This window comes from Condylura cristata, unplaced genomic scaffold (genome assembly GCF_000260355.1).
Source record: "Condylura cristata isolate star-nosed mole 26May11 unplaced genomic scaffold, ConCri1.0 scaffold00030, whole genome shotgun sequence".
Classification (NCBI taxonomy): Eukaryota; Metazoa; Chordata; class Mammalia; order Eulipotyphla; family Talpidae; genus Condylura; species Condylura cristata.
This window is the reverse complement of record NW_004567131.1, coordinates 5,691,059-5,715,133: the sequence shown is the minus strand read 5'-3', so window position 1 is coordinate 5,715,133 and position 24,075 is coordinate 5,691,059. Positions and strand designations below refer to the sequence as shown.

At 40.2% G+C, this 24,075-nt stretch overlaps 1 protein-coding gene across 2 annotated transcripts in view; it reads right to left on the bottom strand.

Moving 5' to 3' along the window:
• The window catches only part of NRP1 (neuropilin 1), a 136,396-nt gene extending 116,989 nt beyond the window's left edge, over positions 1–19,407 (bottom strand). For both annotated transcript variants that reach the window (XM_004691170.2, XM_004691168.2), the window contains exons 1-2: positions 19,003–19,407; positions 15,504–15,678 (exon numbers count right to left, since the gene is read on the bottom strand). In XM_004691170.2, coding sequence (XP_004691227.1) covers positions 15,504–15,678; positions 19,003–19,081 — 254 coding nt within the window. In that variant the 5' untranslated portion in view covers positions 19,082–19,407. The remainder of the gene's footprint in view (positions 1–15,503; positions 15,679–19,002) is intronic.
• Positions 19,408–24,075: the final 4,668 nt, after the last annotated feature.

Here is a 24,075-nt window from a genome sequence, read left to right as displayed (position 1 = left end):
TCATTTTCTCTTAACGACAACAACCAAAGGACTAGAAAAAGACCAAATAGAAGAGAAAATCTAATTAATAAATTCATTCAGTTCAGTACCTATTTATTTGGATTTCCACCTTGAATTACTTGGATTTTTTTAAAACCATTTATTCTTTAATAGATCCATTAATCACCAATCAGTAATAAGTCAGTGCAAGGGTGGTGAGAGGCTTTACCAGAGACAGAGTGGGAAGCAGAATAAGCAGATTGACCAAGCATACTGCTGAAGGGAGCAATGGGTGGATCAGGAGAGGTCTGCCATGCCATGTGGTCACCTCCAGGGCAGGCAGGGATCGAACTCATGCTGAAGTGGCTTTTGCTTCTTAGTGCTGTGCTTTAACCTGCTGCGCCACCAGGGAGGTCCCAGATCATTAATCTTTATTGGTTACACAACTACGCTAAAGTGTGCAGAAGAGCCCAGTCAGAGTCACCAGGGAAAGGACTGTTTAGGAGGACAGCAAGTCTTAATCACACCTCCACTCCTGTTCATACTTTGTTGAGCTTTTTTTATCTTTATATTATTTTGATGACTATTTGAGAATGGGTCTGGTTCAAATAAACAATTTCTGAAGAATGTGTGAATTAACCAGTGGTTATAAAGAGCTTTGAAATGATGATGTGCTATCAATAGTAAGTCAAATTATAAAATTGCACCTTTGCAAAAATGCTATTGTGAAAATAAATGAATCTGAACATTGTATTTACAGTGTGATTTGCTTCTGAAATAGAATATTCATAATAGGCCTCAGCAGGCGACAACAAAATGCCATCTTATCTCCTGTTGATAGACCACAATTTCAGAAAATTATTTTTACAATGGCATCTGAATAAGCGCCTTAATTTGAGACTGTTTTACAAATAGATACATAGATTATTATATAGCTTACACTGCCTTTGAAACAAACAGTGAGGTGGGATTCATTAACAAAATTGCTGTTGTCATTCCTTTGCATTTTTCCAATATAATGTCTATTCTTTGCAATCTAATTTTAACAAGCTATGTTGAACAAAAAGATAAGGTAGGAAGCTGCTTCAGCGTTAGTGATCAAATCTGAATTTAGGTTAATAGTTAGGTTATCAAAGGCAAGTTAAATTATGTTGTGAACTTGACTTGTGGCTCATTATGTTTCAAGAATAAACAACTCATCCTTACAGAATTTGCACTGATAGCAATTGTTATATTCAACAGAAGCAGAACAATAAATATTTCTTAGGACCACATTCCCAGCTTTCAAAAAAACTGATTAGATCAAAGTATATCTGTTAAAGCCTAGATCAAAAACTACCTAGATTTAAGTGTAGGTGAAAAATGGACAATTCCTTGGAAAATTGTTGCCAAAATATAGTCTAAAAAAATTTGATAAAATTTAGGGGCAAACTGACATAAAAACTGTGTCTTGGGACCCTCCCTGGTGGCACAACAGGTGTGGATGCAGCACTGGAAAGCTGGCCACAGCCGTTTCAGTGCGAGTTCAATCCCCAGGCCAGAAGGTGGCCCACATGGCGTGACAGACCTCTTCTGACCTGCCCACTGGTCCCCTCAGCAGTGTGCTTCATTGATCTGCCTGTCCTACTCCCCAGTCTGTCTTCCCAGCCTCTCACCGCCCCTGCTACTCTGGCTTGGACCCCACTTCTGTATGCATAAATAAATAGATCTTTAAAAAAAAAAAAAAGAATGTGTCTGGGGGGGGAAGGAATAAGAAGAGGGAAGGGAGCTTTGTTGCAAAAGGCAAGGAGGGACTGTGCTGTGCTGGAAAACTAGCTTCTAGTTTCTAGCTTCTGAGCTAGAAAAGAAGAAAACTTAGACGGTTCTTGTCAAAGGCCAAAGTAACACCCAAGGATTAGGCTCTGGTTAAAACATCAGAAAATATATCACTGGAATTTACTCTTATGACCATAGGACCCCCTGAACAAACAGAATCCTCTATGTTGGAGGCAAGAGGGCTTACAGTGCAAAACTCATCACTCCTCTCCCAGAGGGGGGCATGGAGACCCAGAAGATTAAACACTTAAGCCCACAACTACTCTGAGGTCGAGGAGTTATTTATAGAACTCCAGATCACAATGAGATCTTTCAAGCCTCACACATGAGCGCTCACACCACTAACTAAGCAAGTCTCTCAAGGGAAGCCTGGACATCATCAGCAGGGAACTGGAACAGAGCAGGATAACTGACAGCACCAGCGGCTAGTGCTTCTGCCTCTGTCCCAGCAAATCCTTCCACCCACCTCCCATGAAAGGCAATGCATTCAGTTCCCTAGCTGTAGACAAACTGGAGGCATGAGAAGACAATTACGGGTTTCTAAAGAAGAGGGGTAAAAATTCAGTGTAAGACAGTGACATCAAGGAGCTTATAAGTTAAAAACTATATTGTGTGAAGTTATCTGCTCTGATAGGAACTGGTGCACCTGCTACCTCTTGATTTCTTCCTCTGAGGTTGACATTAGCTCATCCTGACACAAAACTTTAAGAAATGCTTAGGAATTACTGCTATGTGAGCCAAGGCAGCAGTTGAAACCCTTCACTGTACATTTTGGAAAAGACACTGCAGTAACCCCTGGGCTGGTCAATCTAACACCTGTCCAGGGCAGCATCTTCATGTAGTTGCCCCAAGATACAGGACTTGGTATTTAACTGTTGACATGGACCCAGTCATGGCATTCTGTGAGCGATGCTCCCTTGTTGACCTCTCTAGTACATAAGCTCACTTTCTACCCCCTTCCTCAGCAAGCCTGCTCTGGAGTTAACATGTACACTTATTGGAGTTGCAGGTGGAATGGAAGGCTCTAAATTATTTGTGTTAAATTTATGTCAAGGTGGTTTGGATGTGAGCCCAGATATGAATATACAATAGACAAAGTTTGCAGAGTTGTGACACAAAGTCCCAGGAGTTGTGGGGATGTCAGAAAACACTCAGCAGTCAGGACATATGCCTACAGTGTTAATACTTCTTATGCTCTAACTCCAAAACAGATTATGGAGATGACTTTGAAACAAAAAGAAAGATTTCAGTCAAGCACTACCTCTGCATATTTTTTTGAGATTTAGTTAAATCTACTTACATGCAGAAATCTAGAATTTTAAAAATGGAATAGATGTTAGAGGAACTGTGTAAGTTTGACTCTACTACCCAGGAAAATAAATGGCTTATCATGTAAATGAGAAGTATAAATATGCATTTTTAGACTCTGAGTTAGAGTTTTTCCCCAAAAGCTGACTTGCTTCTGCTGCAGGAACTGAAAACACGGCAGAAAATTGAGTGGATGTCAGGGGGTCAATTCAAATGTTGAGACTCTTATTACTTATAGGAGGAATATAAGAAAAAAAATAAGACATGGGGGGAGGAGAAGTGTATTATTGTTATTACAATACAAAACACCATACAACAAAACAAAAACAAACAGATAATTATAAACCAGAGAGATCCTACAGGGAAGGGGAACAGAGAGTGATTGGAAGGAGGGAGGGAGGAACTTGGGGAACTGTGGTGATGATTGGCAGGGAAGTGGGGGAGGGGAGAAGTAAACACTAACACAAACAATAATGTAAAAAGATATAAATTAATTTGCAAAACAAATATTGAGAATCTGCAATTGTAAAAACATGATGCAAGTTTCCTCAAGTGGTAGAAATCAGTGCCAGTCTCTGTTCTTGGGCCCCTCTAAGCTGCTTGGGCAAAGATTCACAGCTTGTTAATGATTATGACAGACTACATGAGAACATGATGCAGAGATATGGGTCTTAGCAAAATCAGAGGGAGTGACATTTAATTGATAGTTGGCTAGTAGAAAAGACTGATAATTTCCTGATCTGGGGATTGGGAAGAAGCATAATTTCAGTTCAAACTAGGTTGTGTGCAACACTTTGACAGAGAGACAGAAGTACATAAAGAATTTTTACCCAGCATGAATATGTGAAAGAAACAGCTACCATAGTATAGGAAAGCAGGGGTGAATTTGAACTATAAGCTGACCATTTTGGCAAGAATACACACAGGGGAACCACTGGAGCTTGGAGCTCGGTCAGAGAGACAGGTGGGAGCTACCTTGGGAAAGTTTAAGAAACACAGAAGCAAAAAAAAAAAAAAAAAAAAATCAAAAAGGAAAACTCTCAGGCTTCGAAGCAGCACAGTAAGAAAAGCCCTGTTATGTGGTCAACACAATAGAACTAGGGCTGGGTTAAAAACTTAGAATTTGGGTGGCAGCAGTTGAAATGTAACAGGACATACAGACATGAGAGACATTATAAATATGTAATTTAGAGGTCTTAAACTGACTAGATTTGTGGGACAAAGAGGAATCAGGGACTATTCCAGATCTTCAAGTGTGAATAAGTAGAAAGAATCAGTAAGAAAAAGAAATGGTAAAAGAGAAGTCCTTGGTAAGGAATGCTAGAAAATAAGATCTTAATTTGTGGTAATGCATGGTCACCCAGGAGGAATTTGGACGTTTGATTCAATGTTTAGATCAAGTCTACAGCCGGACAGAGATTTGGAGATTATTTGAGCTAAGTGGTTAAGGTCAGAAAGCAGTTCAGTGCAAAAACAGTTGGGGCAAAAGCAAAATCTTGGCAAATGCTTATAATTAATGTTTTAAGAGAAAGAAAGTACCCAAAAAAAGTGGTCAGGGAGGTGGAGAGGAATCCAAGATGAAACAGTACCAGGAGGTACAAGAATGAAGAACATTATAGCCAATTGTGTAAATGTTATACATACAAGGGTTAAAAAAACTAGGACCAAGAGATAGAAATGGTTTGGGGGATTGGTAGAATATTTAGAATGTGTTATTTATTTTTACCTGTGATTTTCTCTCTGAATTTATACTACGAAGTCCAAGTAGTTTCATCTTTCTTGGACATGAATATAGAGACACTACTTCCTTTAACTGATAGGGATGGTTTGATATCTCTATTGTAGTGACCAACATTATATTAGTTCCCAACTTGCTATTTAACTATGAGCTGATTTACAGTCTGAATGTCATGGATATATTTATAATCACTCAGGCACATGGAAAAAATAATGAGTTTTTTCAAGCCATTAATACTACTACTCAATTTTTGATACTGAGATCATATCTTGCAAGGGATTTTCCAGAAATTCCACCCATTTAGATTTTTAGAAGTCCAAAATTATAACACAGTTAGCCAGGCAACTTAGAAGAACATTCAGAAATTCTTGTTGGCTGAATCCATGCTGAGCATGAGATGCTATCTCTGTTGTGGCTATGTGCTTTTGAAATATTTATAAGTACCTCCACCTAAGGATGCAGACATTACTGTTTACAGTCTGAACTTATTTTAAGGAACAAAACCTGCGGATGCACTTCCTGTTATAGAACTACCTAGGCTTTATTTAACATACTGCTCTTGTATTCACAAGACACTTCCACCTACATTATCTCATCAAAACTGTGTTGCTGAGATAGGTAGAGGAAGGAAAGCTTTTTTTTTTTTCCCCAGAAAGAGAAGAGAAAAAGATGAATTAAAAGTTCTGTCTAAGCTGTTTTCTACCATCAGACCCTGATTCTGTTACATCTTCTTGAGTCACACTGGCTAACATTGTCAAAGTCACAGGTTCTTTTGGTGCCATAATCAAGTCATATATAGATTACATCCCAGCCCGCATGACCTGTGTCCTGCCTCACAGATGAGAATGAAAGGCAGAGGTGCAATTATAACCCATGCCCCTAATTCTCACCAGAACACTTTTTCACAGAGAGCTGCTAACATAATCCCCTGACAATCAGCGATCCCCAGCTTGCGTTAATGAACTAACACACACATCAGGTATTATGCTAAAACAGCTAAATGAGAATATGTCTTGAAGGACTGAACCAATATATTCTAACAGTTTCTCAGTAGTCTCCCCAGACACATGAAATGAGCTCTGTAATAAAGGGTAAGGAAAATGCAAAACTTTTTTCTTAAAAAAAAAATGTAGATGATTTCAATCAGTAGTAAAATAAAACTCTACCCTATTGTTGATATTGGTGTTAACAATGTTATCTGAAAAATAAAACTATGGGCTAGTGACAGCTTCAGTGATGTTTTTTTCCCCAATGGAATCAGGACTGAAAATTTTTTCTAAACATCCCCAGTGGCAGACTGGTCAGACTGGGTGGGAAAGAGCCTGTCTCGAGGCTCTGTCTCAGTCTCAGAGAGTCTGCAGCCCTTGAATGTACTTCTGGGAATGGGAGACTCCAAATTTCAAGTTCTGATGCCTCCAACTCAGCTGGTTTATTGCAGAAGGGAAAACCTGGTCAGATTCCATAAGAAATGCAGCTACAACCTCCATGTCCAGGGAGTGACTGTTTCTAAAAGGTTGTCCTTCACACTGACCACTCACTTGAGTAGTTGTCAAAATTGCCAGTTTCATTCTCCCATGACTGCATTTTGCTTGTCTTTTCCAGGATGTCTACTGTGAACTATACATTCTACTCAGCACAATAACTTTTTTTTTTCATTTCTATTTTTTATTTTCTCTTTAGTCTTTCCAGATTTCAATGTCAATAAAACCAACAACTGTTTAGTTCAGTTGAACTAGTGTTTATTATATACAAAGCATTCTTTTGCATTGTGGAGGGTAGAAATGTCAGGAGTGATTTCTCTCACTGCAGAGTTCACTACCCAGTGGGGAAACAAACACCCATACAGTTAGAAGGAAGAAGCTAAACAAATGAATAGAGACAATCTGCTAAATTAATAGAGGTTTATAATTTCTTCTGGCTATTGTTTTTTGGGAAGAGTGGATTGAACCAGAATTTAAAATTCTAATATATTTCTACCATCTTTGCTGTGACCAAGTTTGTTTATGAAATAAATGCCCATTTCCTCAAGTTATTAAAGAATTGGTAGACAAATAGGAATCAAAATTAAAAAAAGTAGAGCTTGAATTTAAGTAGGTTTTTCTACATCTAAAAAACATGATGCCAAATCTGATAAAGTCAACTTCAGTGCTATAAAATTTGTGAGGGATTGTTTTTTAAGTTTTTAGTAAGAGTAACCCTTAAATTTGGAGATCTGGTTTTTAAGTTATCTCTCTATAACTAAGATTTTGACTATATCTTGATTTTTCCTATGGTACTTTGCTGTTTTTATCTTACATAATGGCGGCTCTCAGTATTGATGGCTAGAGAGTCAGACAAGGAGTTGGAAATGTGACTATACTGACTGACCTTTACCACCTTTGGGTGTTCTGAAGAAATTTAAGAACTTGAATAAGGAGACACTTAGCATCCTCTTTCTACCTAGGACTATGCTCTCCTGGTGACAGCTTTGTCTGTCACAGAAGTAATAAGCCATCACCTCCAACCTGGCTCGCTGCTGGTACAAGTACCTGACTAAAGACAATATATTCCAGAGCATCTGTTTCTTCTCAAAACACACTCTTCTCTTTCCCATAAGAACACAGTTACTGAGCAAACAGTCGCTCTTTAACCCTTACAGAGTAACCATGGCAAGTACAAGTATTGAAATTTTACAAGTAGGAGAGCTGTGGGAGAGCAAAACTTTCCAGCTATTTGTTCAAGATTAAGTAAATGAGCAGTGTTTGGAAGAGAATGCAGTTTTCTTACTCTTGGGTCTGTGAGAAAGCACTGGATGCAGCTGGTCTCACATATCCCATGAATCAACTGTATAAACTGAACTCTTGTGCTGCCTTGTTTTTTGACTTTGAATAAATATTGTATTTATAGAGCATTCAAACTCTATCAAGCGAAGGAATCCACCCCTGACCCCCATATCATTCCAAAGGACAAGTTTTGACTGCATTGAAAATAACCAATTGGCTGGAAATGTTTAGACACAATTTTTATCACTCTTCATTTAATCTGAACTACGAGTTAAAAAGTTAAGTCCTTAAAATTAGTTGGTTTTCATTTGAACTTTTTTTTTTAAGAGAGCTGTTTAGTAGAACATGCACATTTGAGTAGAAATAAGCTGGCTAAATTTCATAAGGGTTTTCTTATTATTTAAAAAGCACATTCCCTTTAATACAAAGGAGAAAACATATTTAGTACATCAACTGAGTATCTGTGCTCAGTTATTTTAACTTTTCTACAACTCAGTGTTATCACCTGTAAAATGGGCATGATAGGACATGATATGAGATCGCATGAGCCCAGCAGGCATGTCGCGAGAACTCAACAATACAAAGCAGCATGACCATGCCTTTCTAAACACTCTAATGATCAATTAAATTAGAGGAGTAAAAACATATTGACTAAATAATATATAAGATATGTACAATTCAGACCTGGACTTTATGAGAAGTAAAACAATGTTATGGGCAACTGAGTAGGAAGAGCCAGAAGTTTTTTTCTCCTCTGTTCTCTTTGGCAGAATTCAGTAGAGTTCTGAATGAATGTGGTTCGGGTTCTAAACTATTGGTAAAGGTTAGCCAATTTCAGCCATAAGGTAGTGTAATGAGTTGGGTGTCCTTCGTGAACAATTTAAGATTTAAAATGACTTATTGTCATCCCTTACTGACCTACATAGTAGACAACAGTTCAATTAACCAGAATAACAGGAAGAAAAATCTTCTTTCGAGGTGCTGTTCTTCCAAATCACTTACTACTACAGTCAGGATTGATTACAAACACCCAATTAAGAGGCATTTGGAACCTGATCTGAACACTAATCTTGTCTTGTTTTTCTTTAGATTTAATGATCAGCCTTGATGAATACTACAATGGCAATTAGTTATGCTGATTTTGTGGCCTCTTTTACAAGAACACACACACACTTGCACATATGTGTTTGTGTGTGTGTTGGCCGAAGCATGTCAGCATGCATGTAAGTATCAAGTTTTACACTGGAAAGAAAGAAGTTGAGACTAAGCTTGCCGGCTGAAGGCATATGTTTCACTTGGATCAATTTTTAAGTGCGTGCTCCCCAAAGTAAAATCTGGTTTGAAATGCCATGTACATGTTGATTCAATTTGATAAGACTGCAACTAACCTTTTCTTTTAGCTGCTCATAAAGGTTGCTTCTTTTAAATTATAGAAATGCCTAACACACAAGAACCCTATAATACTTGAGACTCAGTATGATCAAATGTGATTGCTTATTGTAAGAAATAATAAAGAAATTCATTTTATTAAACACATGGGGTTCTGTTTAAATTAAATCAGTGCTAATGGGGAACAAATCAAAAGGAAGAAAATAGATAATTATCTGCCTGAATAATAACCAAGAATGCTGCAGGTGGTAGCAACATTGGTCAGCAGTTGTTCTGAGGAGGGTCATTCTTATCCTCTCAATAATTCTTTAATTGAATTGAGTTGGTGGTGGAAGGTCACTTCCCATATTGGGAAGTCATTTGTGATCAAAGCCAGTAATAAAAAGATGAGAAAAAAATAAAGAAGATTTTTCTAATTTGCTTTGTCTATAAAGGAGGCTCCAGATAACACATTTGTTACCACAGCATGCCATAGTATATATATTAAGTACATTACCATAGTGTAATCATATATATGTGTATCATATATTACACATATATATATATTTCTGTAGTAGCCTGCCACTGGAAAAAATTAGAAAATGCTTCAGTAGGACTATTGTTTTTTACTATAAATGAAACAAATGCATTTTTCTATCCCTATTCCAAAGACTATTATATATTTAAGAACACAGATTTCTAAGATTAAAGTTTAATCTTGTCTGATTTTAAAATTCATAAAAAGGTAATTATACCAGCCAGGATAACAATTGCCTGTGAAGCCAAAGGTTTGTAAGTAAAAGAGAACATGAGGGGGAAGAGATTTCTTTCTAGGAAGCTAGAAATGCGTAGGTCTGGGTTGAGTGTATGGATGTGCTCAGCTTGTGAAATTTTATCAAACTTTATACTGAGTTCATGTATTTTTCCAGATCCACTTTAATTAAAAGCACATATGCTTCTATATCTCATATAGAAAATGGAGAATTTAACTTAAAAATCCCCAGTTTTTTTTTTCCCCATATAGAAAGGACTTTGATTTGACTTAAAACACAACAGTGGGACTAGAGGAAGCAATTTGCCTTGAATACAGAAAGCTAAAAAACGTACCAATTAAGATAAATAATATTTAATGCAGCATTCAAAAAAAATTAATGCAAAGATACATGCTGAACAAAGTAAATAAGGAAAGATTAAAAACAGAAAATTACATACATGAAAACCAAAAACGGAACTTACATTCCCCAAATTGGCAATAAACAGCGAAGTGACCATTGTATAATTACATTTGCAGGAATAATCAGATTTGGAAAACTAAGGGCAGATTAATTTTCATTCAGTGAGTTTATATTCTATGAAAAAAAATAAAATGAGCAGTGTTTCCAAGTTTGTAAGAATTTACATAGTTTAAAAAGGAACTTTAAGGAAACAATATGATTGGTCTCCATAAAATCCCAAAATTTGAATATCATCTCTATCTAATCATAAATTTACTGTGAATAAACTCCCTATGAATCTGTAAGAGTAAAATCTTCCTTTGCACAAAATTAGAAAAAGACAACCCTTATCGGTTACACAAATATAACAGATGCAATTTTTTTTAACAGATCTAAGTTATAGACAGAAAAACATCTAAGCTGTTAACCTTGTATCTTGGTAAAATTATGAGACAGCACTGACAAATGAGGCCCTGGTCAGGAACCTGTCAGTAAGAGCTTTTGTCCCCAATGCTACCATCTTTTTAGACTCTTTTTCTGGAGCTTCACATTCATTTTCTTAATGTTTTTACCCCAATGTCTGTGAAATTTTTATTGCTCCCCAGATGATGACATCTGATCTGAATGTAACCACACACCTCTTGGCTCAGCAGTATTTGTCACAAGCCATTATAAATTATCAAGCTGATAGTCTGCATTGCTGGGAAACTGGAAAAGTTCCATAAATTCTAACTACTGTATCAATGACATTCTTGTTTATTATGCAGATATAAAGTTTTACGAGATTCAAGATGTCTGCCTTACCACCGGAGAAACCTACAGTAGAGTTAAGATCTAACCAGCTCACTGTAAATACTGAAAGCCATTTATGAGGCAGAAGGAACACTACTTTCTGAGAAACACTCAGCAGGTTGCTTTTTTCTTTCTTTTCTACTTTTGACTGTGCTTTGACATGTTACAAGGATGGAGGAGTTAAAGAAAAATCACATTCTTTCCATTCCCTCAACACTTCCTCCTCTCAGAACATCCTTTAGTTGCTTCTCATATCAACATAACAATAAATCCAGACAGTTATCTAACTGGAAGTTCTAATACAACATTAGCTCTGCAGACAAATGTTCTCTACTTCAATGACTGATCCACACAACACCCTGTTCAATAAAAGAACTGAGGGGTTGTAATATTGCGGTTTTGATGCTGATAGAGAATCAAACCTGATTCAGTGTTGGCATAAACATAGATGATTTCATCTTAAAACTATCAAGCACAACTTGTACACTTATTTTCTCTAAGGAAATATCTCTTTCCCCTCCCCATGATACTTATGGTAAAAACATTTTGTAAGGCTAGATTTCATAGTTAATAGCTCCGAAGTTCTCTCTTGGTCCCATTTATATGAGCATTGTTGATTTATATAATACTATGGTTAAAACTATAAAATTAGTGTTTTATATTTAATTTTCAGTAAGACAATAACATTTAAATAAAAATATTTTTCACATTACAATTGGACTATTTAACTACTTACTCCTGCCTACACTCTGCAAAGTAATTGTTTACTTGGATCTCAAGCATGTTTCTCAAAAAGCAAATATACTAATGAATTGACTTCTTGAGTTTTCACATAGTCTAAGCTGACTATGCAACAGGTCCTCAAATAATATGATTTTGTTCAACTTGGAGTCATTGTAATATTGATGACAATAAAAATAATCCCCACAGACAACGGCTGCAACAATTTTACTGAAGCACCTGTTTATGTTATATATAGTTTTACTGAAAGTTCCAGTTTTTAACAACCAACTGACAGTGTTAAGTGAACATTTGCTGTATAAATACTGACATTTTCAAAAAAAAAATGCAGAGTGCATCCCATTGCTGCATCAAAATACCTACTTTGACCTATGCTTAGCTTCTTATTTCCAAATGTTCCAAAAATCTCAAAGTTGTTAAAAATATCATCATAATGTTGATAACATATTTTGAGGGGAGCTTTTAACCTTTCAAAAGGCTTTCATAATCACGACCTCATTTTATCTTACCAGTAACCAAAGACATTTTGTACTGCTATTAGACATAAAATAGCGGCAAGATGAAGATATTATATATCTCAAATAAGACAAAGAGCTTGTGTTGAACAGGATGGTATCTAAAAGCTTATCAGCTTTTAAAATCTCCCTGAGTATGGTTTACCCTACCTAGCTTTGTATCATGTTCCCGATTTGGGGAGTTACCTAACATAAATTGCTAATAACAATGAAACAACCCAAACTGTAAAAACCTTTTTCACATCACATCCAATGTACACTTCTGAAGTCTATGAGTTTGTTCTTCCTTTGAAGAGTTTTTGGTGTTTCCCATTTTTCTGGGAAATTCTAACCATCTATACTGTTAAAACTATGGATTCTCCTCACAGCCTTTACAAAAGAAGGTAAAAATTGTGCCACATTTCTAGACTCCCAAGTACAACCTTCAACAATCAGCAGACATCAATGTGGATCAATGCGAAAGAGGCCGACTACAATGTCTTAAGTTGTTCTTCCTATACCTGTTTGAAATTTTCCTTTTCCTTTCCAAAATTTCTTTTTTTAATTTATAAAACAATCAGGTAGTAACACTTCAAAACACAGTACAAAGATATGTTTCTAGAGTCATAATCTTCATTGACCTCATCAGGCTAAATATAGCCACCCTTCAAGACTGGCCAGAAGATGACACCTTCACCAAGAACAAGCCCTGGGTTGCTAAAATTAAGGAACCACCTTACTTCATAGATTTTTTTTTTCTTTTTTAAAGTCACCTTGTAGGCCCTCCCTGGTGGCGCAACGGGTTAAAGCACAGCACTAAGAATCTAAAGCCACTTCTGCATGAGTTCAATTCCCGCCTGCACCGGAGGTGACCACAAGGTGTGGCAGACCTCTCCTGACCCGCCCGCTGCTCCCCTCAGCAGTGTACTTTGTTGATCTACCTGTTCTGTTCCCCACTCTGTCTCTGGTGAAGCCTCTCACCACCCCTGAGCCTCTGGCCTGTACCCCAGTTCTGTATGCATAAATAAATAAATCTTTAAAAAAAAAAAGTCATCTTGTAATTACAGAAATAATCCTTTTGACCATCTCCATTTCTTGAATATATTGTTGGTATCACTAAAATTACCTTTTCTATAAATTATAATTATTCTTTTTAAAAAGTCACCTTTAAAAATGAAAACAAACCAAAAAGGTTTTCTTCAATCCTACCATATGCCACCTCACTTTATGATATAACAAATAATTATTTAAGGTTTACTGTGTGTCAGACGCTCTTGTAGGCACTTGACATACAATAACTCCTGCAACTGGTTTTCCCCTCCTTACACCTCTTTTCCAGCTGTGTGACGTAGCAGCTTGTACCAGTTCATAAGACCAGTTGTGCATATTTACAGGTCTGTGCAATAACATCAGCGAGGGACTCTGAAATTGGCTATGGTGGAAATCTTTGCACTATAGAAAGTGGTGAATATCACAAATGAAGGCTTGACCCAGTCTCACCCATGATCCTGCTGAGAAATAGTCATCAACATAGCTGCTGTCAATAAGTACTGTCTATACTGCATGATTTAGCCATTATTTGCACACATACATAGTCATGATTTTCAGATCAAGAATTATAAACGTGAGATTATTAAAATCTAATAGCACCTTATTTTCCAAGTAATGTTATTACATGAGTATGTATTACTAGAGTTTCTTAAAAATGCCTTTCTAGTTTAAATATTGTCAAAAATAAAAATGAAAACAATGTAAAAAACTGAACAAATCCCCAGGTTACCTATGTGATTGTCATAGTTTAAAAAAAAAAAAATCCATGGAGAAAGACAATGAACTCCTGTTCCCTAGCAGTTACTGCTACACTCAATGGCAACTTTCACACAAGATTAAAATGTCAATGTAATGCCATGTAGCACTTCAAAGTGAGAGTGCGAAGATTAAATTGGAATCGGTATAACTTCATTGTGCTGTAACATAAGATGATCATTTGGAAATCGGTTAACAGTACTTGAATTTCTCTCAGTTCTTTAGTCACCAGAATGTTGAATTAACCTCACTTCTTTGACCATGAAAAACCATTTTATCCCACAAAATCAACAGGTTGTTAAAAACTTCCTATAAATGGGTACACTTTCATGTTACTCTTCCCTAAAAGGATTATGTATCTGCAAATAGCATCTTTTAAATAATGAATGTGCCAGCATAATGTTTATATCCAGTGAAAGTAGTGTATATGTTATATCAAATTGACCTATTTTAAAGCTGAGAAAAGAAATCAGTCTAAAGTGAAAAGCACTTTAGAATTGAGATTTAAATAGATTATTTTCCTTTGCTAAAACTATTTATATCTAAACTTCATTAAGGATCGATCTTCAGGCTTAAGTGTTTGGAGAATACACCATGCTCACTGCTACCAAATGGCCTGGTGTGGACAACACAGAGACTGGATGTCCAGAGAGAAGAAACACCTGGGTCTGAGTGGATTGCTATCTACAATGTTAAAATACACTCTCCAGACTGTGGAAGGCAAAATTTACATGCCAGTTTCTTTCATATTATGTGAGGAGATATAATTTAGAGTATCTCTACAATGAGAATAATTTCCTAAAACGAACTCTGGCATAAATTGGTGCTTAGAAACTTAACAATAGAAGGAGATGAAAGACTAAAGCAGATGAAACACAGGTATATATTTGAGGCCCACTGTATTCATTGTGCATTAATAAATAAATACTTATAAAAAATAAGTATTTTTTATGAGACTTGAAATAATCAATCTAGTATAAAATCCCATCATCTAGCTTAGCCTCTATACCTTATTTTTATTCAACAACTTGCTCTTCTCATGTCAAACTCAGTAACACACAATTTTAAGACACAAAAAAATGCCTCAGATATTTTTAAAAAATGTCCAACTTCACCTGTTCATATTATATGTGAATAACCCAGCATATTTAATAAAATAGCAAGTTTTTTTTTTTATTTCTTCCCCTTCCAGAACACACACATACACACACACATACACATTCCCTTCTCTCTCTCTCTCTCAAGAAGAGTTCTCAAATCAAGTGTTAACAGGGAAAAGATTACATATTGAAATTCCTAGTATGGGGAACTCAGAAATCACTTAACATAATTTAATTTCCATACCACTGACATATGATCTGGCCTAGATTAGAATCCCTCCTGGAACCATTTATAGCCTACATTTTACACACAGGTTTTTCCCTCTTAGACATCCATGACCACTAGATGGTGCTGTGGTGCCCTGTTCAAACACAGTCTCACTTACTTGCAGTCTCTGTCCTCCAAATCAAAGTGAGGGTTGAAGTTGATCATAATTCTCTGGTATGGTTCAGGAGCCTGAATCAGCCATTCACATTTTTCACTTGGGTGATAAGAGTTAGGATAACCAGGGGATGTTAGGTACCCCGGGTTTTCAATTTTTATGGTATCGCCACATTTATCTGAAGAAAAAAAAAAAAACACACCATTTTAAATCTTTCCTAGATTGTCATGTTATTTATAAATTACTGGTTATTAAACATTCTATAGCTTTTTAAAGGGGGAACTCCAAGCATGTGTCCACAGGTCTTTCAGGTGGTGCTGATAGCAAAAAAAATCCCCTAGGAACAATTTTAGATGTCAGAAACTTTGGCTCAGAAGGAAAGTAGACTAAGATCTGTCAGGATTCCATCCATACCCCCCCCCCCACAAACTTCCATCCCAAGAAAAAGGTCTTCTAGCATTAAAAACATTAAATCCCCTCTATTGCTGTTAACATGATCCCCAGGGAGTTTCTGCTAGACTTAATTATCCCCCAAGAAGTGTAATCACATTAAGAAGCAAGTTCTAAGTGGAAGGTGACTAAAAGATGCGTTTAGATCCCATGTGTCACTTTTTGATGATAAGCCTGGTCTATGTCATTGATCAGTGGGGGGCGTCTTCCAAGACTTCCACTGGCTTAAAGCCAATCCTTTTTTGTTGTTGTTTTATCAGCCCATAAATCTAAGTGATGTTGAGTTATCTCTGCTCTTGAGATCCAGACCAAGAAGAGAACAAAACATATTTGGTGAAGCAGAAAATATTCTGCTCTACTGCTCTAAGTCAAGTTATTCAGGCTTGGAGACCAGATCAAAGCAATGGGGCAGAAAGAAAAATAAACAGCCACACAACATTAATTCTAATTACCTACATGTTGAAAAAAAAAAAAAACCCTACCACACTGAGGTCTGGGCATCACATGTGGTAAGTCATATTCTCACCCTCTGGGAAAGGTGAGCTAACTAGTTTTGAACCCTCATTTCAAAAAATCCAAAATGCTGAAGTGATTTATTGAGAGCCAAATAAACCACTCTCTGGGCTGCTTTATTGTTCAGTGTAGATTTTCATTGTCACTTTTTATGATGAATGTCATACTGGAGAACCTCAGCCTGAAATGCTGCCACATTTATTGATGCTTAATTTTAAGCAATAAAAATTTGGTACATAAACTATGTAAGGGGGACATGTATGAAAGAGTGAAATATATAAGCCTATCAATCACAAAATTTCAGTAACGGTATATATAGATTTTAATATTGCATCTAATAGGTTCCCCGTGGAAGGAGAATGGCATTCTTTGCTCTCAGCATGAATTTATAAATCTACAGAATTTTATTACAGGAAAACCAGGTCAAATGGAAATGAAAGATGAAGTGCACATCAAAAATGCATAAAGCTACATGCATTACAGAAATCATTTCCCATAAATTAAAAGAAGACAATATATATTACATTGTTTTTCTCAATTGCTAGAGGTTTCAGATTGTTTTTGAAGACTTGGGGATAGTCTTGTACTGGTTTCCTTTGCCTTGGCTTTTAAAAGCTTAAGGTTTGCCAAGAAGAAATGTTGCAACTGGAGTTCAGAATCTCAACTGATCATAGTGGACTCAGTTATGTGATTCTACTGAGGAGCTTCCATTATTTTAAACATGCAGAAAACTTGCAAAGTGACCCCATCTCATTAAGTCTCCTCTAGCTCTGTACAAACAGCATGGCAGTGTCTGGCATCTGTTAGAGGAGTGAAATAAAACAGCACTGTTTCTAGTCACTCGACAGAGTCGCTTTAGAAGACATTTAGGTGGACTTGGTACCACACCAGAGCTCTTTAATCTGTGACTTCTGAGAAAGTGACAGTGTAATAAGATAATGTGGACTGCTGGTCTCCCTGGCTCTGTTAAATCTCTCTAACAGTTGATTAAGAAAGAGCAATTTCTAATGACTCTGGACCATTAGCCCTAAATAAGGTTAATGAATTAATTTAGCAGACATTGGTACTCAGAGGAGGTGGACATGGCTTTAAAAGGTCTGCTGAGTTACAGGGGCATGCACTGGCTTTGGTTACTTAAAACATTGCAACATGGCTTTAACCAGCCAAATCCCAAGGCTGAAGCTACAGTTCTAAGCATTCCTCAGATTTCTGTCAAGAAAAGTTAAAGACACACATACAAACACAGAGTTCACAGTCTAAAGTCTGAAAGCTCTTTGCTTTAGGCTTCATATCTATCCTGCAAACACCTCCACTGTAGATTTAATCTCAGGAGTTTGTGAGGCTAGGAGGTAGATTAGTGTATTTCTTAAGTCTCACCACTTGAGCTCTTTCAGTGGGAAGAGAATGTTAGTTCATTACCTGCCATATGTTAGAGAGATGCTACCAACTCAGGTTCATTAATAAACTGAACCCCACATTCACAATTGTGAGCATGTGTGTTTTGCTTCCAAGCATATCTTTTAGAACACTGCTTGGTCGCTGCTGGAGGAAATCTATTGCTTCAATCACAAAACCTCCAAAAAGCAAATTAGAGAGATTAACTTTCATCATAAAGACATGATTTAAATTCTTCTTGGTATGAACCTCTCCACTTGTGGTCTCTTATTAAAACAATATACCACAGTAAGTAGTGGATGCTCTTTTCTTCTAATTACTTTGATTGAAATCTACGCCAGACGAAAGTAAATATTTGATAATTAGTTAATAATTGCTCAAGACTTACTGTAAAGATAATTTCATGCCCTTGCCTTCACCTGCTTTACAGTATAAGTCAAACATGCCTACAAACAAATCACATTTTAAAACAGACTATTGAAGTTACAGGATACTGTTTATAACCCAGCAGTCCTTCGTTTACTTAACTGTGAATGATTTTAAAAGCTACGTGAAAGCTGCAACTAGGTTAGGGATTTTCAGATATCCTGGTGATTTACTCTGTATATATCAGATTCCTTTATTGACACTATGCAACTTTCATTCATACTCCAGACCGGATTAGGGATGATTTACAAAGGCGGAGGAGGGAGTTGCATCAACCCACAAACTACTATCTCTTGCAAGCACCCACCAGAGGAAACAGTTTAGGGGAGCTGCAAGGAAACCAGGAAGTTCTCCTGGTAAAGAGTTCATTAACTTTCAACAGCCATCAGATTTTTGAAAGGGAGTCTCATCTAATTGCCTTTGGGAGGAAACATTATTAAGATAATTGGCGTGCTGATCTGGGAAGGTAGGCAGCTCCTACAGCGGCAGGAAAAACCCAGTCAAACCACCAACTCCAGGAGGGAGCCTGAAGATTTGAAATCTTCCTGCCTAAACCTTCTGGTCTTATTTCTGATTTCTACGCTCGGCTAAAAGTTTCTTTCTGACGGGAGGTGACTATTCCCGGTTCATCCCGGCAGTTCAGCTGAGCGGGAAGCAAAACCCCGGTCGGACGCGCGTAGCAGCCGAGGTGTCACACGCGCCTCCGCCTGTCACTTACCGTTGCGAGAAGCGCCGGCCAGGGCGAGGGCGAGGGCGAGGGCGAGAGCGGCGCAGAGGAGCCGCAGCCCCCTCTCCATTCTCCTTTCGCGGGTTCCCCAGGCAGACGCGGGAGAACGAGAACGCAAGGGGGGAAACAGAGCAAGGGGGTTGGGGTGCGGAATCTAAACAATCCGAGGAGCTTCAACTCAGCGCAGAGCGTGTAAAATCCTCAGGCGGTCTCCGGGAAAGGAAAGCCGAGAGGCAATGCCTTGATTCGAGAGGAACGCTTCTCTTTTTGTGTCTCAAGCCGCCTGCATCCTGTCATTTAGCTCCGGTTTCCTCTCTCTTTTCCCACACTTGTTCCTCTTCCAGGAGCCACTGCCCGGGCCATGTCTCAAAAAGGAGCTGGGGGAGAGGGGGGTGGAGGGGGGCGGAGGAGTGTGGCGGATGGGGTGGGGGGAGCTGGGCGGGGGAGAAGGGAGATAAGGAAACACACACCAAAGCCAATTTCCAGAGAGAGAAAAAAAATCCGGCTTCTTTCTGGACCCGTTGGAGCCGAGGAGCTGGGCGCCCAGGGGAGATCCGGGGTGTCTGCTCGAAGGAGAGGAGCAAGCAATGAAAAGATGAGCGGGAGACAGAGGAGTTTCACCAACTGCACCCCTCCTCGCCTCCCCCACCTCTTCGTCCGAGTCCTCCTCCTCCCCTTCTGCAGCCCTTCCCTTGCTTCCTCCCTCCCCTCTCCCCCCACTGGCTCTCCAGTAATTGCCTGACAGGAGACTGGGAGGAACAAGTTTCTCTCGGCGTGCTTTCCCCGTCCGTCTGCCCTTCTCTCGCGGAGGCCCTGGGGAAGGAAGGCGCTGGGTTTTTGCAACCAGGGCGTGTGGGTGTGTTGTTTGTAAGGGGGCACCAAGGTCGACGCCAGCGACTGAGACGCACTAGCCTACCTCGGCTTGCTCGCTCAGCACCCAGGGGAGAGCCGGGCAACTGCCAGCGGATCTCCAGGTTCCAGTCGCCCAGGAGTGGGGAGCGCCGGGGAGGTGGGCGCTGCTCCACGCAACTCCAAATCCCCAGCTGGCGCCCGCCGAATGTAGGAGCCGGGGGCCACCCCCCTGCCAACTCCCCAATAGTGCCGGCGGGAGACCCGCGGCTGGGAGCTGCAGGGAGGTCCTCCTGTTAACTCCAGGCCAGGACTGGAGGGAAAGTGTGTGTGTGTGTGTGTGTGTGTGTGTGTGTGTGTGTGTGTGCACGCGTGGGTGGGTGAACTGGAGAGGGAGACGCAGCACAGGACCGGTTGAAGGTCGACTCTGTAACAGCTGCGCGCAAACCGAGTCAGACTACTTGCCACTTGAGTGGCCACGGCTGGGCTGCAGTTTCCCAGCGCCTCCAGCCCTGTAGCTGGACGCGCTGCTGGGTGCCAGCCGCGTCCGTGTGCCAGCCACGCGCTGTAGTCTCCATTGTTGCCCTCTCCTCTGGGGCGAAGGAAACGCCAGAGGTTGGGAGGTGAAGCGACTTCCAGCTAGGGGGTAATCGTTGCCCGACCCCGCCCAGCTGCATGTTTCAGAGCTCAGGTTAGGGGGGTTGGGATTTTGAGGTCCAGCGGCCCAGGTTCTTCACATCCCAGGGGAGAAGGAACAATAAGAGCAGGGGGAGGGGTGCTTTTGGCAGGGTCTTCACTGAGCCCGCTCCTGGCCATGGCAATTGTCACGCCAACACTCTAGTTCCTGCTCTCCTCCATTTCCCAAAGCATCACGTCCTCGCAGGAGGTTGGACGCCCCCCAGGTCCATCCCCAAGGGCTTTCCGATAACTGCTACTTAAAGCCTCCGCGGATAAGAATCGCAAGGACATTTCAGGGAACAAACAGTTTCGGTCACCGCTCAGGCCCTTGGTGGTAAAAGCCCACCGACGCGCTCAGGAGTTCACTGGGAAGGTGAAAAGGTCACTACATCCCCTGGGCATTGGCGTTTATGTAGTCATTCCGAAAACATAATCTTATTGCTACCTGACACAAAGGCCTGGCAAAGGAACTTTAGGAATCAGGGGGTCAAAGGTTTTGGCGTAAGAATTAGGGTCGGGACAGGAGACAAGCATCCCCGGGCGCTCAGGCACAAGCTAGTCCTCCCTCGCGGTCCATGTCCGCGCGGTGGCGCCCCTTGAGGGGCTCACGGCCCCTGCACCACGCGGAGGTGCAAGCGAGGCGCCCGCCGCCGCCAGCCGTTCTTCCTTGGGGTCAAGCCTGCCTTCTCGCTCTCTGGTTCCCGGGGATTCCCCACCTCTGGGGTGGATTCACCACGAGCCCGTCCTGCTCCCGAGCACTTTCCTTAAGGATTTTCGGACTCCTGGGAGGCGCGGGTGGCTAGGTGGCTTTGTGAGAACTGAGTCAAAAGTCTGGGTCGACCGGAAAGGGCAGTGGCTAGGGATGGGCAGTTCAGAGACTTTGCACAGGGGCCAGGCAGCGGGTGGGCGGTTGGTTTGACTGGGGAGAGGTGAGCCTGGGGCGTCCTGGGTTCCTTCACGGGCTGGGAGAACTAGCGCTGAGGAGTAAAGCTCTGACGTTTGGCTACGAAGTGCACTTGTAGCCGCCTCCCCCTCTGCCCTCGGCGAACCCTTGACCAGTCATATTTACCAGCTGTGCCCGGCGAGCGACATCATCAAATCTGGGGTGACCGCGTGCGAACTCTGTACGTGCCTCGGTGGGAAAGGCGCCTGGTTGAACCCGGCACGTTGACCAAGAAGTGCAGCAGCCAGGCGTTTGGCTGCGACGGATGCCCGCCTTCTTCCTAGCGGGAACTGGCTGCGGCGCTCGCTGCGGGGCGTCGGTTTTGACCTGACTGCCTCGGCGGGGTGAGCGAGGGGGCACACGCCGGAGACTTAAGCTATGTTGTTTTTAAGAAAATTGCCGCCAATCTCTCTTCCCCTTTCTCTGCTGACTGAGCATTTCTCAGCCTGGAGGCTAACAAAGCCACCAGATCTGCACCCAGACAAGCACTATTCCTCTGTCCTTGCCCACATCCAGCTTCTTCCATCTTTCCTGGGCCAAAGCATCTCAAGCCAGAGCACTTTTGCCAGGCTCTCCACAACAGTGGAGACGGGGAGGTTCAGGAAGGGAAGGGGGTGAAGACGAAGGTGGGGAGAGAGGTGATACATGAAAACCTCTGATTTCTCTGGTCGTAAGGGAAGCTCTGAGACTTTTCTAGACCTAATTTCCACACAAAACACTGGGTAATGAATGGAGCCCTACCACCCTGATTGATAATTGCTAGCTCCTGGGTTAGTAAAGAGCAAATTGTCCTTGTTAACAATTTCTTCTGTGCTTGGATTCCACTAAGTACTGATAAGAGTCAGTTTTAGATTTCTGTAATTCCCCACCAAGGGAGACAGATGACCTTTGTATGAGAATGAGTGACAGAAAAAGAATTTGGCATTGCTCTAGGTTGATTTTATTTTGGTCTCATGAACACATCACTCTGCTTAACATCACATATTCCTGGGCTTGATAGAACCCTCCCCCACCCCAACTCCACTCTCCCTCATCTCGCCTGCTCCCTCCACCCCATACTAGGAGAAGACCTTGGACTACACTCCAGAATGAGGGACTGGGGGGTGGGTGCACAATACCCAGTCTGCAGGCTTGGCTTAAGTCCCTGGGCTTTCCCCTCCAGAGCCTGGCTGGTGATCAACAATTAAAAATGGTCTGGGCGGTAAATGTTTGGTTCCTTTCATCAAACTCTCAGAAATTTGTGTAAGATGAGAGCTATTGCTTCCAAGATGCCATTTATTGGAGCTACTAACAAAGTATTTCAGGTTGATTGCAATATGGAGATTTGGATTAGAACTTCAATACTGAGACGTCTAGTCAGATTTTTAAAACATAAAACCCACATAGAAAAGCAACAAAACAACATAATTTTCAGTAGGCTAACCTATATTTGAAATGTAAGAGGAAAAAGTGAAACTGGAAAAAGATTAAATATTTGAACTTTAATTTACTATTATTCTATTAAAAGTGGCACTTCTGGGTAGGGGTATAGGAGAACTATTCCTTAAGGGTACATACCTGCAACAAGTAATAGAAATAATTCCCACAAACCCAATGCAAAGTATGTATGGCAAATAGCAGCAACAATATTATATTATGAACATCAAGCTTGCTAAGAAACTAAATCTAGTTATTCCAGCCACTAGAAAGAAATGATAATTATGTGACATGGTAGAGGTGCTAATTACCACTACAGTAATAATCATATTATAATATATAAATGGATCAAATGAACATGTTGTACCTTAAACTTATAGCACTATATGCCAACTATATTTCAATTAAAACTTTTTAAAAAGGAATTTCTGTTAAATGACTAACAGGAAAAATATTGTGGATGTCATTATGTTAAAGGGTAGGGGAAAAGGTACCCCTGAATCCCCAAACTTGCCTGATCTAAATAGGTTCTACCATCTGCTGCATCAAGACAAAACATATAAGAGCTTTAATGGAAAGGAACTTGAATACAATTAGTGTGCAATACCGAATAGACAAAGAATGTAGTGTCTAAATCAAACACCCAAAGTTACCCATCCCCTTGTCAGTAGAAGTTCACCCAAAAGAGACTGGCCCAAAGCAAGGGCCGAAAACCTGCCACAAGTCTAAAGCACCTTCCGGTGGGCACCCATAGAAAAGGGTCAGAAATGGCCACACAAGCCTGGGAGGAAAAGAACAAAATCAAAATAAAAGTAAACGCTGCCATAGTGAACCTCCCCACGGGTCTCTCACCCTCATCTGTTTCACCCAGTTTAGGGCTTAGAAACAAGAGCCACTTCTTCACTTTTCTCCACTCCATGAGACTTCCTCAGGCCTCCTCTTGGCTTTCCATCCTACTTTCATCCACCTCAGACTCCTCTCCAGATTCTTCTCTCTCCTCCCTGCTCAGCTCCATCCTCCCCTGAGTAGGACTGGGAATCTGGAACCTCCCCTTTTCCTGGGGACCACCCTGTTACAATTATAGCTACCCTAACTTGGATTAGAAGAGGAAGGAAGAAAATAAATCTTTAATATTTAGATCATTCACTTTTGACATTTAAAAATTATCTTAATAAAAG